The 17,434-nt window shown below is 39.1% G+C and overlaps 1 protein-coding gene across 2 annotated transcripts in view; it reads right to left on the bottom strand.

Annotated features, from left to right (window-relative positions):
• Positions 1 to 220: 220 nt before the first annotated feature.
• LOC146148583 (cytochrome P450 26B1-like) overlaps positions 221 to 17,434 on the bottom strand; it is a 34,316-nt gene continuing 17,102 nt past the window's right edge. The window contains exons 7-10 of one of the 2 annotated variants that reach the window (XM_083386526.1): positions 15,676 to 15,830; positions 14,442 to 14,585; positions 2,334 to 2,428; positions 221 to 1,600 (exon numbers count right to left, since the gene is read on the bottom strand). In XM_083386526.1, the coding sequence (XP_083242652.1) occupies positions 1,378 to 1,600; positions 2,334 to 2,428; positions 14,442 to 14,585; positions 15,676 to 15,830 (617 nt within the window). In that variant the 3' untranslated portion in view covers positions 221 to 1,377. The remainder of the gene's footprint in view (positions 1,601 to 2,333; positions 2,429 to 14,441; positions 14,586 to 15,675; positions 15,831 to 17,434) is intronic. The other variant, XM_083386527.1, reaches the window with a different exon arrangement.

The raw sequence follows: 17,434 nt of genomic DNA, 5'->3' as shown, positions 1-17,434 counted from the left end.
GACAGAAAATGTTTTTAGCTCACGAAGCAATTTCCACTTTAGGTTACCATCTGTTTTCGCCGAACAATGATTTTCTCCAAACAAACCTTTCTCTAAAACGATTGTTATACCTCCTCGCTTTTGTAGCATTATGAAAGGTTTTGTTTTCTGTTCGGGATATTTGTGCAAAGCAAAAAAATGCTCTATCGGGCTTAACAAAGCGAAAAATAACGGCTCAGATGGCAATAAAATTGTTCATTAAACAAAACTAATTTTGTGACCATGATCAGTCGTAGCCTACATACGCAAATTGTGTGTTCTCAATAACCATTTACGTTATATCTTGACACAAGTTGGTAACTTTCTGTATCACAAACACTGTCTTAATAGCAGCATATTTATTGTGTGCAAAAAGGGTTAAGTGCAAAATATATGCATATCGGTTAGCTTTTTCAACGTCGGGGGTTACACGCTACAAGCCAAAAAGGCGTATTCGCTTTAAACTTACGAGGTACTTATATCTAGCTAAAAATAGGCGAAACACAAACTAAAGCAGTAAAAATTAATTTAGCAACAAAACACAGCCAACAGTGTCAAGACGATTAAAGGAACTACGAGCGCTCCTCGTCACAGTAAATGCGTGAAATAGCTGCTGGTGACATTCGCATTTAGCAATAACAGAGAGAACAAAGGCACCGCAGATGTGATACCAAGGGAAGTTGGATGGGAGGGCGCTTATCACTGTAAAGCCAACTTTTAATTTGATTAGTATACCTGCAAATTTGAAAACCGCAAATCGAATCGAAGGTACTTTCCGCGATTAAAGGGTCACAGGGTCAGCGTTATAAACTTGGCTTAATATCGAACTGTATAACAACATTGGTAAGCCTTTTCTCACCGCTCTCAAAAATGTTTAGTTACACATCGGTGCATGGGACAAAGGATCACACCACAAACAATGTAGCCGCAAACATGTGCCTGTGCGACGCAAACAATGGCCTAGAGCGTTTAACTTGGTGCTCTTCGTTTGAAAGTTGACTCAACTTTTATGGCAGCGAGATCGCCAAGTGCCGCCAAAGGTAATGGACAAAAGTCTCGCCAGCCAATATTTTATTCGCCATAATGTAAGCAACAACTTGAGAAATCCGAAATCGCTGCAAAACTCGTACGTTGGCCGAATTTTAAATATAGTGACCAGGTGATGACGTTTCAAACCAAATCTGTCGATTTATTTAGAAAAAAATCAGTCATTTGCACTTCGGTGCCTTAAGATTACCGGTTTCTATTTTAAAAATAACCTACTATGAGTGGCGACAAATTTTAAGAGAAAATACGCTTAACACATATAAAGCTTGATTACACATCGAATACAACTTTACCGGTATCGTCATACTTTAGTCATCGCGGCGGTTTTGTAAATTTTATAAGGGCTGGCTTGACCGGTCTCGCCACTGGTAGGTACTTGTAAGAGAGATCCTGGTTGTCGGGAAAAATGTGCCAATTAAAAGCAGAAAGAAGTCGTTTGGTGACGTCATGGAGTATGTCATTAATAACTTTGCGTCCGATACAGCATCTTGAACCTGCCCCGAAGCAGAAGATAAGATCCTTGTCGTTTTCATTCCTTCGAAATATAGATTATAGGTTGTGTGTCAGCATTCAATGGAAAACATGTATGTAGGCCAGTGTATTTCAACCTTTTTCATTCCGTGAACCCCTTCAAACGATATTCAAACTAAATCTCTCTAAAAATATACCTCAATATAAAAGAGAGTATAACCTCTTTAAAAGTTCAAGCTTTTATATTAGTACTAAATTATTAGTAATTATAATCAACTAGTTGAATGGCATTTTAATGAAAACAAAAAAAAGTAGGTTCTGCTTATATCTTGCTACAATAAGCATACACACGCGAATTTCACCCCCAACTCAAATATGCTTTAAATGGTTTAAATTGGCATTATTGCAAATAATCTAGTTATGCCGATTGTTAACATGTTTTAGCCAACTTACAAATGTCAAGTGTGGGTTTAATAATTTCTACACCGTGTGACAATGAACGGAAACACATCGCTGTAATTAGAGATGTCTGATACTTCGTATAAACTTTCGATACTGTTACCCGATATATTGGGCTAAAAGTACTGCCATACCGATATCAGTTGACGTCATTACTACTGTTCCCTCAAACAGAATAAAACGCTGCATCACGCATATAAGTTTTACTGAAATAAAACATAACATATATCCTGGTAGGTCGAAATAACATGCTCATATTCGCAAAACTGTAATTTATACTTCCATTTCATGTATTTTTTTCTTTGATACATTGGTGATTGACCCAATAGTAATCTTACCAGGTGCTCCAACGGTCTGGAAGAAAAGTGCTTGCTTGGGGAAACACAGATTCGTCTCGCTGAGCAACTTGAGAAACGTATACCACAGCATAATCCTATATAAAAGTTATTAAATCTTTAGTGGAAATTTAGTAGGCCGTTTAAAAAAAATAATAAACAAACAAAAATGCAAACCTACACATTCCAAAATCACGTACGTTAGGCAAAGCTATCTCAACTAAATAAATCAATCTTGTTAATAATACAAAGGTTAACAAGCCGGCAAGTTATTTTTTTTCTGATTTTACTTCGTAAACAAAATTTAACAAATTCGTAAAGGCCGGTGACATAATAAAGAAATATCTTATAATATATTAGAAAGTTTGTCCGCCGTTCGACCTCACATGTTCGCCGCTCGGTCGCTGACATGCGATCTCAAAGACACAAACAGAGCAACGTCGCTCACACTGCCTCCTGTCAAGCGAGAAACCGAGTGACAGGGAAAATAGAAAGAAAGTCATGTGCTCCCAGACAAAAAAGGGTCTTTCTATGAAAGAAAGTCGCGCATCTCAAGCGAGCGCTTTAGCAAACCGGCCATGGGTAAGCAATTTATATTTTCAAAGGGTTTTTTGAGTATTTTGTCGTACCATTACGGAAAAATCACACAAGGCTGCGTCACAATATTTTTTAAACCATCGGCTGTAACATGCGGTTTCAGCAAACTTTTATATCACGCCAGTTGAGAAAGAATTTAATTACACCCTTTCAGACACAATTAGCGGTCAAATGTCTAGGGACAATCATCGCCTTTTCTGTTTTACAATATAGATTACATGTTATTCGATTACAGCGAAATAAAAAAACACACATAAAATGGTTACACGTGAATTGCCGATTATTTTTACGTTGGATGCAGTTTGGTAATGGTAGCACACGACATTGCTTTTTGTTTAGATACATTGAATTTGACTTTACAGTCACGCAGATTAAAGCGATAATAAGTTATACTACGCTAATCAATTCAATGTATAGCTTCCACACAGACCTTATCCTTATAAGCTGATATAGTCTTATTGTGGTAAAGGTAAAGAATTAAATTAACCCGTTTCAGACACAACCAGCGGCAAACAGACAAGGGAACAGCGCCTTCGGTTTCACAACAAAAAGCACATCACATGTTTTAAATTTATTGTTACCGAACGTGTGCAGCGTTCGAAGTATAGCGGTATGTTTAACCACGCCAAATTTAGAAAGAGTTCGCAAAATATCGCGTTTGTTGACGCAGTTTGAATAGTAAGCAATATTTCAAACAGGTTATGGGTTTGTCTGGCGTTGGACGCAGCTTAATATGCCGTTTAGTGCAGAGGTTTAGCAATTTTCACTATTAAACACGATACGGATTTTTGTTCGTTGTACGCCATTTGGTACCGGGATTACGAGTTTGCTTAAATATCACACAAGTCGAACAAATACGTCTACCACATGGGATGTATACTAAAACATAATTTGATTAAACACCAAAACCTACACGGATGTCGTAAAACAAACCTTCACAAAAAAATTGATGTGATTGTGCTTCGTTTAACTACGCAACATTTAAGCTGAGTTCGCAAAATATTGCGTTTATTGCAGCAGTTTAACAGTAAGAAATTTTTATTTTCACTGAGGGTTTTTTTTCACCCTTGCAGTTTAGCACCGGGATTACGGATTTGCTTAAGTTTCACGCTATTAAGAAAGTTCAAACAATTGCTGCTATAAACTAAAGCTTTGCGCGCGAGAGTTATTACAAATTGACAAATGTCACCAGTTTTGTTACTTGAAATATGTATGACATGCTTGGGTTGTGTGCTATAGTCGATTATTTAGTATTACCATTTAAAAAACATCACACAACATTGCACTTTGGTTGCATGTTAAATCCAAAGGGCGCGCGTGCGACTTCTCGCAAAACCTCTTAACGTTTAAAAGGGCAAAACGTTTCCAAACATTTATAGGGCAATAACCTGCGTGACGGTAAAAATCAAGTCAAGTACATGCCTTGGTGAAACTAAAAATTAAATGTGGCAAAGTTTAGACTTAAGTTTAATAGCCATCGCGTTTATTACAGCGGTTTGAACACTAAGCAATATACTTTTTAAACGGGATTTTTGTTTCGTTGGGCGCAGTGCCAGTATGGTACCTACCGGGATTACGTATTTCACGTTTGCAATAATTTTCTATTGATATATATGTCACAGTTTTTTGTTACGGAAAATATGCGAGACGTTTAGATAAAAACACACAACGTTTCAATTTGGTGTTAAATACTCCAATATTTTTTTTAAATCATTCTATTATATTATGGAGACCACGAATTTAGAGCCACGCAGATAAGTCACATAATTAAACACGCCATTTTCGTTAATGCCGCTTTCACTAAGGCTGTAAGCAGTGTAAGGTGTTACTGTGATTGTGGGGAAGCATTGGGTTAACCGACTTCAAACACACGATGCATAAAAACACATCACATGATTTGATTAAGTGACACGTTGTGTAAACGTTTAGGCTAAAGTAAAACGTTATGCCATTTAAAAACATATGTTGGCATTATGTATGCCTCTTACGAAGATCTCACGCCATCCGTAACATTACTTTTTGGGTATATGATGATTACCACATTTATCTTTCATAATCATGGGCTATAACAGGAGGTTGGCAGTTTAACATCTTACAACGTAATGTGCAATATTTGTTTAACCAGACAAAATTTAGGTAGACTTAGAATATCGTGTTTATTTAGGTGTAATTATACTTTTACCAAGTAGAATTAAACCGGTAAATACTGTATTTAACCTTGGCAACGCCGGGTATTTCATTTAGTTGTAAGACAAAATTCTTCGTTTAAACAATAAGAGTATTTTGATATCTCTTACGACTCCATGCGGAAATTGACAACGACAGCAGTTTAAATTGGGTTCAAACAAAAAGCTAAGTTTTATTAGCCTTTTGAAAAGGGTTGGTGTAGTTCCTATACAAATCTAAAAGCTGGAACAATAAATGCTTAGTTTAATATAAAAGTAAAAAAGGATATTTATGAATTTGATTTATGGTATGAGGCATGTGCCAAAACTATATTTTCAGCCTACTTCTAACCTAACTGCAATTCGCAATTCGCGCGAGTGTTGTCGATTTTATACTATGTTTTGGATTCCAGCCAAAAGACCGAGACAAGAACAACATCAACGTCGGAATAAAACACAGTTCGGAATAAGACCAAAATAGGACTAATACCTAATAGTCGTGTGACCGTCTAAATCGGAATAAGTCCGAAAATCATCGGAATATGACCTAAATGGTGATAATCAAGCCTAAACAACAATTTACCTAACCCCAAACCCAACGATAAGTACAACACTAACTCACTTAATAATTTCAACCCTAACCCATTACCAACCAATAACCAAAAACAGGAACAACAATCCGGTGCCAAAACAGCGGCGCTCTAACTAAACGTCGACACTAAAACGGCCGATGCCAGGCCGATGGCCCCCAATCGTTCCATACCTTGTTGCTTTTTAGGTCTTATTGTGTGTTCCCTATGTTTTAGCCAATTCAAGGGAATCTTTTCAGTCAAACAAATATATCAACAAGCTAGCGCTGTATGTAGTAAAACAGCACATCTCACCAAGTAAGCCAGTGAATTCTTTGGCGGGCTGGGCTGTTTTAGTTTTGGTTAAAACAAATAAAAGCTATAACCTGTTCGACCATACAATAAATGATATCTTCGTGTGAGTTGTGGAAATTGTGAGTTGTGCGCTCTCAAAGTTACACTCGTGGTCGTAGAAACGTTGTGCACAAAAATTTAGCTTTGGTAAACGGAACTCGACATGACATTCAAGTACCTTCCTTCTGACATTCAAGTATTTTTTGTGCGGGTGAAGACTGAGCCACGTAATATTTTAAATACTGAAAAGATTGTTAAAAAATGCGATAATTTAGGATTTTAGGGATTAGTTTCAAGTGAAGTAATAATTTTAATGCTTTATTGAAGCTCGATTGTTCATATCTAAGCTTGATCTCCCATAACATGATTTACAGTATTTGTTTTATATTTATTAAGTTATTTTAAAAATAAAATAACTTTGCCCATTGGTTATGATTGAATATGTATGCGTTTTATTAATTTTGATACGTGTTTCTATAAACCGATTGTAAGTTATTTATTAAAAATTAGTTGAATATACTGTTGCTGCCAGGCATTATATCAATTTCAAAGAGAGTTCTTCTGAAAAAAATGTATTCTGTGACGACGTTTCGATTACCTATTCAGGCAATCTTCTTCTGGGCAAATTAACTTGCAACCTTGCAGAAAGGTATATATATACAGTGAAGAAAAACGACGAAAAACCAAGGTGGCAAAACGACATGGGTAACAAGGCGCGAACAACGTGAGAATGCGATAACCGGCTGCAGCCTTCTAATGGCCGCTACTGCACAAAAATTGATAAGGTGCAAGAAATGCGTCTAGCTTAACGTTGGTGTTTTCATGATTGTGTATCACCCAGGATTCTAGGAAGACACGGCGGTGGTAATAATCTCCTTCTCGAGTTACAATAGAAGCACATTCAAAGTCCATGTCATGACGTTGCTTTCTCGCGTGACTGGTCAAAGCAGATTTCGACGCATCATGTTACCACACATCTCGTTAATGTTTGTTTCCTTCTCGTATTGAATGCTCGTCCCGTCTTCCCAGTGTACACTGCAAAACATTCTGCACAGGGAATACAATAAACCACACCCTGTGTGTCAAATATATCCACGGGGTCTTTGGGTCGGATATGGTGTTACCGCAACAAGCCAAAGTCGAGTAACATGCGCTGGACGACTTTTGTTAGATTTGGAATGTACGGTATCACAACCAATCCATCCGTTTGGCGTCGAGTCTCTGGTTGACGACGAGGTTCTTTAAGCATCCACTTGGGGTACCCATTACGGCTTAGAGCTGCGCGCACGTTCGATAATTCGTGGAAAAGGTCCGTCGGATCGCTTGTGAGGCGTCTGGCTCGATTCATCAAGGTATGCACGACCGCGCGTTTGTGACTAAGTGGGTGATGCGATGTAAAGTGCAAGACCCTGTCCGTGTTCGTCGGTTTACGGTACACCTGCGTTTTTACCTGCCCATTTGCCAAACACCCCACCAATATGTCTAGGAACGGTATGCAACCGTCCTTTTAGGGTTCCATGGTTGATGGTCTCGTGCAGGCAGACAGATCATACGGAAATGCGGATTTGCCTTCAGTTCGCTGCGCATTACGCAATCCCACCAGCGAATAAAAGAATGTACGTCAAGAGCAGAAGAGATATGGCAATTGGTTAGGGGGTCGGTAGCTTTGTCTCACGAATGTATGTACGAAACGATTAAAAGAGAACTGCGAGAAGCAATTGCTCACTATAAAATGGGGAGATCGACAAGTCAAAGTGGAAAAGCAAGCAGAAGCGTTTAAAGAGGTGCCTACCACAGGGATATGTGTCACAAAGAAAAAACACAGGCGCTTTGCATCCGTCGCTTGTCGCGAAAGATGTGATAGTTCGGGAAGCTTGGTTGACGAGAAAGTGGCCGAGAAGAGTTCAACTGAGGAAGGTCAGTTGTGCAGTGAGGCTTTGGAATCGTCAAACGAAAAGTGCTCTGAAGACGCTCGGTTGTATGGCAAGTCTTCGGAAGCGGAAAGCGAAAGGCGTTGTGATGACGCCCAGTTGTACAGCGAGGCTTTGGAAGCGGAAAACGAACGGTGGGTTGAAGACGTCCAGTTGGGCTTCGAATCATTGGAAGCGGTCGACAATTCGAAGGTATTGGAGTACGTGGAAGCAGATGATGGTCGAAAGGCAGAAATCGGGGTCACGCTTTGCACCTCTTACTCTGAGGATGACGTGAGCTGGAGGGCTTGTGCATTGCGGATGGTCTACGGGCGCTTTCGAAGGTGGTTCAAGTTGACAGCAAGGTCATTACGTCGAACAACCTCAACAGGATGTTTGACATGTCACCGGTTGCGCAATATGTGCGGCCCTCACCGGATAGAGACAAAATTGAGCGGCGCGCGTTTGAATGGGTCATGGCGATGACCAGAGTTGTTTAAAGTTAAAACGACCGTACACGTGCACGCGATGTTTCTCGTGTGTTGATTTTCATTTCGTGATCTCAAATTTGTGTTGTAAATTTATTGTGTGCCATCGCAAAGTTAACTTGGGGTAAAGTGTGGCTTGTAATTTGTTTTGACTTCGCTTTAAATTTGTGTTTTGTTAAATTCGCAAGGATTGTCTTTAAGAGGGGGTAAATGTCACAAATTTAATTATTGTAACGCTTTAAAGCAAGGGTCTCAAACACGCGGCCCGAGAACATTTTGTGCGGCCCGTGTAGAAATTTTGGATTTCCAAGTATTTAACCATATTTAAGAGCCACATATCTTTTTTAGTCAGATTTGAAAGTTAAAATTCACTCTAAAATTGCTTCAAAAAACTGAAACTATACTCACCAAACTTCACTGTCATATCACTTTCAAACGCTGTCATTTATGCGGTAAAAGATCTACTATTACGTCACATTGCCTATTCAACTCTGTACAGTTGTCACAATAACGCTGGAAAGTGCGTCAGTCAGGTGTTAGTGTAATTGGTCATCTCATAATGTATAAATTGATTGTCGAGTTGTAGGCTTTGATTGTTCTAGCCTAGTATTGAAATAAATTTCTATAGCTTAAAAAGCTAAATTACACTTGTCTTTTGCTTTAAAAATGAGAAAAATCACAGACGAAAGAAAAGTTTTTCAAGATAAGGGGGAGGAGTTATATTTTGTCACCGCGGTCAGAGGTACTATTTATTGCCTTATTTGCCGGCAGAAGATTGCTGTTATGAAGAAGTATAACAAGGGTTTGCACTTCGAAACAATGAACCGCGATAAATAATATGCTTACCAGGGCAAAGTAAAAAAATAAAAAGTTAAACCAGCATTTTGCAAAAAAAGTTTCTTTGCCAATATTAGGCAGTCCACATCTGCAAGCAACTCTAAGATTTGTTTCTGCTGACAATTTGAAGCCCAATATCGAGATCCTTGTCCTTGAAAAACGCTGCCAGTAAAGTAGCCAGAACAAATAACTGTAGCCTAAAATCAGCCTGCATGTGTTTATATTATATTGTGTTCTTATTTATTGTGAATTGCGGCCCTTGGGCATTTTACACGTCCTCATTTGGCCCTCAGCGCAATTTGAGTTTGAGACCCTTGCTTTAAAGCATAACTAATGTGTTAGGCCGCAGGAACTGCCGTTCGGGTCGGCTACCCGCCGCCACGGTTTCCCCTCTGGGATGGAACTTTGTGTGAGTTTCGTAGCCTCCCTTTTCTCAGCGCTGCGTGATATCTTGGTGTCGATTTCGTTTGCTATTGCGTGGTGCCGTTTTGATTATTCGTCGGGTGGATACCGAGAGAATCGGACGCATTTTGAGCACAGTTTGCAATCTCGTTGGTTAGAGACAAACTGTAGCCTTATGCGAGCACTTGGTGTGCATGGTTATTTGCCGTATACTGATTATCGTTCTGTTTAAAAAACGTCTTGCTCGAGAAAGTCATTCCTATCCTTAGCAGCTTAGCAACTTGAACGGTCGCTCAACAAATTTGTACATATTCTGCATAAGACGAGACGATGCGTATCCGATGCACATTTCCATTTATTGCACAGCACGGACGGCACTGGACCTCGTATCTACGGGTTACCGAAAATACACAAGGATGGTATACCACTACGACCCATTGTGTCATTTTTTGGCAGCCCAACTGCCATCTTGCCAAATACTTGGCTAGGATTATTTCACCACTGGTCGGCAACACGGACAGAACCGTCCGGAACTCCACCGAGTTTGTAGAAGCTATCACCAACGTTTCAATGTCGTCCGATGACAGACTGGTGTCATTCAATGTGGTGTCATTATTTACCAACGTCCCCATTAATTTGGCAATGGAGGTGGCATCCACTAGGCTGAAAAAATGACCACAGTCTTAAAGATAAATCGCAGTGGTTGCACCAGGACCTTATGACAGGATTAAAGCTGTGTCTGGAAGCGACACACCTCACCTTCCGAGGTGATTATTACCAACAGGTGTCCGGTACAGCAATGGGTTCACCGAAGTCGGTCGTGGTCGCCAACCTACTTATGGAGATTATCGAACAGCAGGCGCTTTCCACCTTTGCTCATCCTCCGAGCTTTTGGAAATGGTATGTGGACGATACATGTGTCGGCATGCTCAATAAGCAAGTACTACCCTTCCTAGAGCACTTGACGCCACGCACGAGTCCATCAAGATCACCATGGAACCCGAAAAGGACGGTTGCATACCGTTCCTCGACGTATTGGTGAGGCGTTTGGCAAAAGGGCGGGTGAAAACACAGGTGTACCGTAAACCGACGAACACGGGCAGGGTCTTGCACTTTACATCGCATCACCAACTTAGTCACAAACGCGCGGTCGTCATACCTTGATGAATCGAGCCAGACGCCTCACAAGCGATCCGACGGACCTTGCCCACGAATTATCGCATGTGCGCGCAGCTTTACGCCGTAATGGGTACCCCAAGTTGGATGCTTGATCATTCCCAGTCTGGCGCTCGTGGAGTGCGGAGCGAAAAATGGCAAGCAGAACAAGTTACGCTCAGGCAGTCAATAAAAATGCGGCCAGCTTTAAGAGGCCGAATTGCCTTAGTATGAGGACAGTTAATCATTTGAAAAGAGACGAAATTCTGAATCTTATAAAAAGCATGGATTATCCGCTGAAGAAATTGGTTGGGATTGCAGAAATGCGTGGCCAAAACGTCGACATAACTTGCACCAATAGACAAAATGTCTTGGAACTGTACATGAAGCTCTGCACAGCAGAATCAGTGAAATTTGTTAAACTATACGAAAATGACAAGATTAACATTGCAGTTGGCTGGGTACCAATTACTTTCCCCAGTGAACTTATAGCAGAGAAAATATCGGCAAAATATGGAAAAGTTGAAAAGGTGACACACAGGAAGGACAAGGTTGGGTTGCTAACCGGAATGAGAATCTTGACAAAGAATTCAACGGACGTCGAAGAAAACCCTTTATCAAGTTATATTAGGATGGCGGACTGTGAATTTTACGTGACATATCATGGGCAGGTGTTTACTTGCAAGTATTGTGGCGAGAAAGGTCACAAACAAGCAAACTGTCCCAAACGTCAAAACGATTTTCCTCGGCTAGTGAAAAGACAATAAGCGCCCAAGCAAGACAAAGTACACGGACAGACAAACGATAAGGCAGTTGCACCCCAATCTTGCGCTGGCGCTAACAACGCTGATAACGATCCACACTCCACAACAGCCGTAAGCAGCATTCGAAACGATGCTGATAAAAACTCGCCGGACTTCAACTCTGAATCCAACATCAAGTCAAGCACACCGAAGCTTATCAACAACTGGTCAAGGAAAAGGCTGCAACGAAGCCCGGACGAGCTAACAGCAAATCTATAAGCCTATGTGCGACCAGAATCTCGCTGATATGCCCTGGCTGCCAAGCCGAAGCTTTGGTTTCGGCTCAATGGAAAACTTTCGTTTGCTAGAGTTGTTCCAACAAGTATTCCGTAGCAATGAAGTGCTGCACGGACGAGTTATTTCTGGTAGAAGAGGGTAAAGAAACATGTCAATGTCCTTCATGCGAAGGGATATTGAGACGGATGCCGTGCTGCGAGGAGCTCCAGCCAGAATACAAGACAAAGGAAGATATGCTTGAGTGCATACAATGCCAGAGGTACTCTGTTGTCTGTAATTGTTTTACTGTTAACCCGCTACCTAAGGTAACGATGTGTAAAGCGTGCAGTAATACCCATTGCAAGTATAAGATAGTTAACTGTAGTTGCGGGAAGAAGCATTTGTGGGGCACGAGATTAGTTTAGTTGAAGCCTCTCGCTCCTCGGAAAAACAACAGTTATTAAGAGCCTCATGATCCCAATTTTAACCTTTAAAATCAGTGTTGTCCCGGTTAGTGTACCATCTCCAAAGTTAAACGAATCCTCTTTACTTTTTTATGGGGGTCCAAATGGGAGAGGGTGAAAAGAGAGACTTTGAGTGCGAGTATTGCAAATGGGGGGACAGGCATGATCAATATAGATAATTACTTGTTAGCCTTACATACAAAATGGATCTATACACTACTCGACGAAAACGCGGAAGCGGATTGGAAACAAATCGAAGGCCCCTTTATCCAAGGTAACAGATTGGAAGCGCTTCTTAATGGGAACATAGGTACAAACAATGCAATTACAAGGCGTATGCTCCCCATGCGAACATTACGTTGCGCAATAACGGCGTGCAAACAACTCCTGGAAATCATAGATACAAAGTCAAACAGCCGTCCGCTTTGGCTAAACAAAAAAGTAAAGTACCACTCAAATGTTTTTTTCATGCCATCACTTATAGATTCCAATATAATTTTTAACGGCCAAATACCTACAATATGACGCATTGGTAAATAAATTTAACTTTACTCCTAACAACACATATTTTGTCCAATTCATAAAATTCATATAATTAATATCGAGTCTCCCAGAAGACTGGGATTCGGGTAGCGCAAAAACGTCCCGGTCGTATAGAACCCAAACATTAAAAGTATTTATCCAGCAGTATAACTCCACCAAATCGGTTTACGAAAAAATACAAACAACAATCCTCTTTCCTCCAAAAGCTGAATTAGAATGGCACCGGACCTTAAGTTGTGGGAGTGTACGTCTGCCAAGGGAAAAAAATTACCCAACCTCTACAATTCAACAATCGAAAACAAACTAAGAAGCTTTCAGATAAAGTTTAATCTGGGTGCAATTGTTACAAATGACTCCCTTTATTCGTTTGGTAAAACGGAATCTAACCAATGTACTTTTCGCAAAAAGGCAACGGAAACCCTGTACCACTTGTTTTATTTGTGTCCTATTAAGTGTCTATACTGGGAAAAGGTGAGTGCGTGGTTAAGTACCAAACTACGAATATCGTGTGTTTTTTCCAGCGAACAATTACTCTTTGGAGTGCACAAAAATGAACCGTGCAAAACATTTGTGAATTGTGTCCTTTTATGCGCGCTATATGTTATTTATCAATGTAAATATGCCGAAGCTGTCCCGACTATGTTACGCTTTCTTATGATGTTATCTTCTGTGCGAACTTCCGAGCGATATTCGACTTTAAAAAGAGGAAGTATGACAAAACACAAAAGTAAATGGTCGTTAGCTGCTTGAGAGCTTCACTATTTTGATTTGTTTTTCTTGCTCGTTTTTTCGTTATTTATTTTATTAATAATAATAAAAAAAAAAGTTGAATGCTTGAAACGTCGAAATCTGCTTTGGCCAGTCACGCGACAAAGCAACGTCATGACATCGACTTTGAATGTGCTTCTATTGTAACTCCAGAAGGAGATTACCACCGCCGTGTCTTCCTAGAATCCTGGGCGATACATACAATCATGAAAGCACCATGAACGTTAAGCAAGACACATTTCTTGCACCTTCTTATCAATTTTTGTGCAGTAGCCATTAGAAGGCTGGAGCCGGTTATCGCGTTCTCACGTTATTCCAGCCTTGTTTTGCCACCTTGGTTTTTCGTCGTTTTTCTTCACTGTATACCTTTCTGCAAGGTTACAAGTTAATTTGCCCTGAAGAATATCATCAAAACGTGTAGAACGCGCAGTATTAGATGTAGGCCTCATCTCATATTTTTTGTGAGACTATTATCGAGTCTAATGTCGCACATCGAACACTTGTGCAACCATCATTGTTAAGCAAGATGTGTTTTTCTTATTGTGGTTTTAAGGAAATGTCAGCCCAAAGGTATCGTACCATGGCATGATACGGCACGTAAACTCAATTTTTTTTTAAGTTTTATGCTAAAAGGTTTGTCATCCCTGCCCTAATGCAATAAAATAGGAAAATTACCCCTAGTTTTTTTGGTTTGCGTTAATATGCGTTTTTAGAGATGACGTCATAATCCAAGTAGACTAAAGAAACCTGCTGTGTTCGGCGTACTTATGTGCAAATATTTAACTTGAATTGAGTCTAAAAAACTTAAAGACTGTTATTCATTTTTTAGGATAAAATTACTTTTGGTATCTTGAACTGTGCAAGAGAACAGTCTGTTTTTGCGATCCGGCGTCCACCAAATAAGGGAGGCCATAACCTCTGTACCTCCAGCAGAACATTATCAAGAAATGAATCATTCATCCTCGCTCGTTCTCTCATTTCCTTCTAAAAAAAAAAACTATTAATGAAATACCAAAAGCTACAAGTATTAATGAAATACCAAAAGCAAAATGGTCTATATTTGTGAGATTAAGATCTATTTTTTAAATTAAAACACTTATCTTCAGTAGTTAACTGTATCTAAATGTCTAAAAAACGTTTGTTGTATGATGAAAATAACGGCCCAAATAGACGTTAAAAGCGACATGCTTTATTTTCAAACGTTTCGGCAATTTCTAATGCCATTATCAGTGATATGAAGGCCACATCGGTGGCAGGTGGCTTTACACCTCGCTCCTCGTTTTTGCTGCGCACCTTTTTATCTATCTTTTTGCGACGCTTGTTTCGCACTTTTTATCATTCTTATCATTTCCTGGTGCGACCAAAGTGTGTATAAACGGGTGCAACCGATGTGGCCTTCATATCACTGATGATGGCATTAGAAATTGCCAAAACGTTTGAAAATAAAGCATGTCGCTTTTAACGTCTATTTGGGCCGTTATTTTCATCATTAAACTAATGAACAGATCCGTATATAATGGTCCAATCTGTTGTATTCAACATGTTTGAATTGCTCAATAACATGTTTGAAATTAAAAATCCCGCTTTACTTCTTTCTTGGAATGTGACGATAGGGTTGTTAAACATTTTTTTAAATTCAAAAACACAAAGAAAAAGTTGCTTTTTTCAAGAGCCAAACTGAAACATAACTGGCCACAAGCGGATGTTTTCGCAGTTATTTTATTCCAAAAACTTGAGTGGTTGCATAGGTCAAATGACATCAATGGTTCAAATGACATCAATGGTTTTATGAAAAGACGATAACAAACAAAACTAGACAGAGTTGCGTGAGGTATATATATATATATTGTCAAGGGGAATATTTTTAGGGTTAGTTTCCTATAGTTGGTATAGTTTCAAAAAAAGATCCGCGCGATGCACACCCTGCCTTATAGCATAGAAAGAAGGGGTTTTATTGGATAAAAAACATATTTATGTGCAAACAAGGTTTTCTTGATTAATTCACATACACAAAAACAGTACATACCCCTATTTATATATTACAGTACATACAACTATTCTTTCAATGATATACCTTTTCATCACCTGACATTGCAAGTAGAAAAGATGTGACAATAGATGCAAATGCCTTGGGAATCAGTGCCGAAAGAAACAGTAATATATGCTGTTCTAGGTCTTTATCATCTGGAAATTGGACTTTTATCATTTCTTGGAGTAGACTTTCCTGCCCTGATCAAAACATTAACCACACATAATCAAAAATAATTAGAACACTACAGTCATAATAGAAAATAAAATGCCATAAATTTATATTTTAAAGCAACTTGTTTTCTCAATATTAAAAAAATATCCTGGTAATGAAAAAATGCATGATTTTAAATGAGAAACTGTGATAAGTATGCTCCATTGCATGACTGCATATTGTTTTTACAGATCATCCTTGGCATGCAAACCTTATTTGGTAATACTAAAATTTGCAAAGTGGTTGAATAATTTTTTTGCTTTTAAGGACGATGCGTTCACGAGCAAACAGGTTTATAAAACTAAGCAAAATGCTTATTCAGCAAATAAATGCAATTTGATAAAAAATTTGGAAATATAGTTTAAATCTTAATTATAGAAGTTCAAAGAAGAATATCAGATCCTTAGATTAGATTTGAATCCAATTTTGCCATTTATAATGGGTAATATTAGCAACCAGGGCTGCAGAGTGACAGTCGAATCTAAACGGAATCGTTTTCATTGCTGTAGTCAGACTCATGACTCTAGTAAGACCATGTAAAGCTACCAAAGTCCGAGTTCAACTTGTGCATGCGCAGTAGTAATTTGAAATCCGATAAGGCTTTCGGACGAGGTATCCTAACCTGTGGTACACGTAGGTCTTCAAAATACAGGTCATGTGATGAGTTTTTGTGATCGGAAAACATCTAGCCTACCTAGTCTGTTTGGCTGCTCATTGTGTCTGGATGGGTAACTACATGCTCCCCCATAATAAGAAATACGACCTGTGACCTATGATGTTAAAAAAAGTTTTCTGTTGTTTAATCAAAGTATGTTTATGATACAACCTGTGTGGTAGTTTTTATGAAAATTGTGTGATATTCAAGTACACACATAATCCCAGGACAAATTGCATACAACATGAGAAAAATCCTATCGTGTTTTAAAATGCAAATTGCCAAACCCCTGCAATAAATGCCATATTTTGCAAACTTCCTAATCATAAATTAGGTGATTGCAACTGACATTCAACCAAATTATATTGCGAGTGATGTGAATATATTGCGAGTGATGTGAAAACACTGCTGGAGATTGTAACACTCTGCTTTTGTCAGTACTTCCATTCATTTCAAGACTAGGATTGCTTGACACGCAAAAATGTTGTGCTTCTTGTATTGCATTTTACCTTTAATTGCCTACAATTATTTAATAAAAAAATGATCAGACCTCTGCTGATCAACTTAAGTCTGGTTTAAAGTGTCACAGAGTCTGGCTGTGTCCAGTATTAGGGTTAATAATACAGTTGAAGAGGTTTAAATTGAATATGTAATCAGGAATCTAAAATAGGGGAGGGTCCTACCCAATCTTCCACTTTTCCACGGCAATTCCCCTATTTTCCGTCTAAAGATGTCATAAATACAAAAAAAATCAGAAAATGCCCATTAACCTTCAGCAAAAGCAAACCTTTAGACGCAAAACTAACCCGCGCAACGTTAACACTCCTACCAGGTGCAAGTTTTGAAACCGCTTATTGTACGATCTGAAACTTCAGGCCAACAAAACAAGACCGTGAAATATGTGGGATTCATTTTGGTAGCATCATAATTCAACTA

The sequence above is a fragment of the Ascidiella aspersa genome, chromosome 4, assembly GCF_963924565.1.
Source record: "Ascidiella aspersa chromosome 4, kaAscAspe10.2, whole genome shotgun sequence".
NCBI lineage: Eukaryota > Metazoa > Chordata > Ascidiacea > Phlebobranchia > Ascidiidae > Ascidiella > Ascidiella aspersa.
This window is presented reverse-complemented; position numbering and strand designations above follow the sequence as displayed.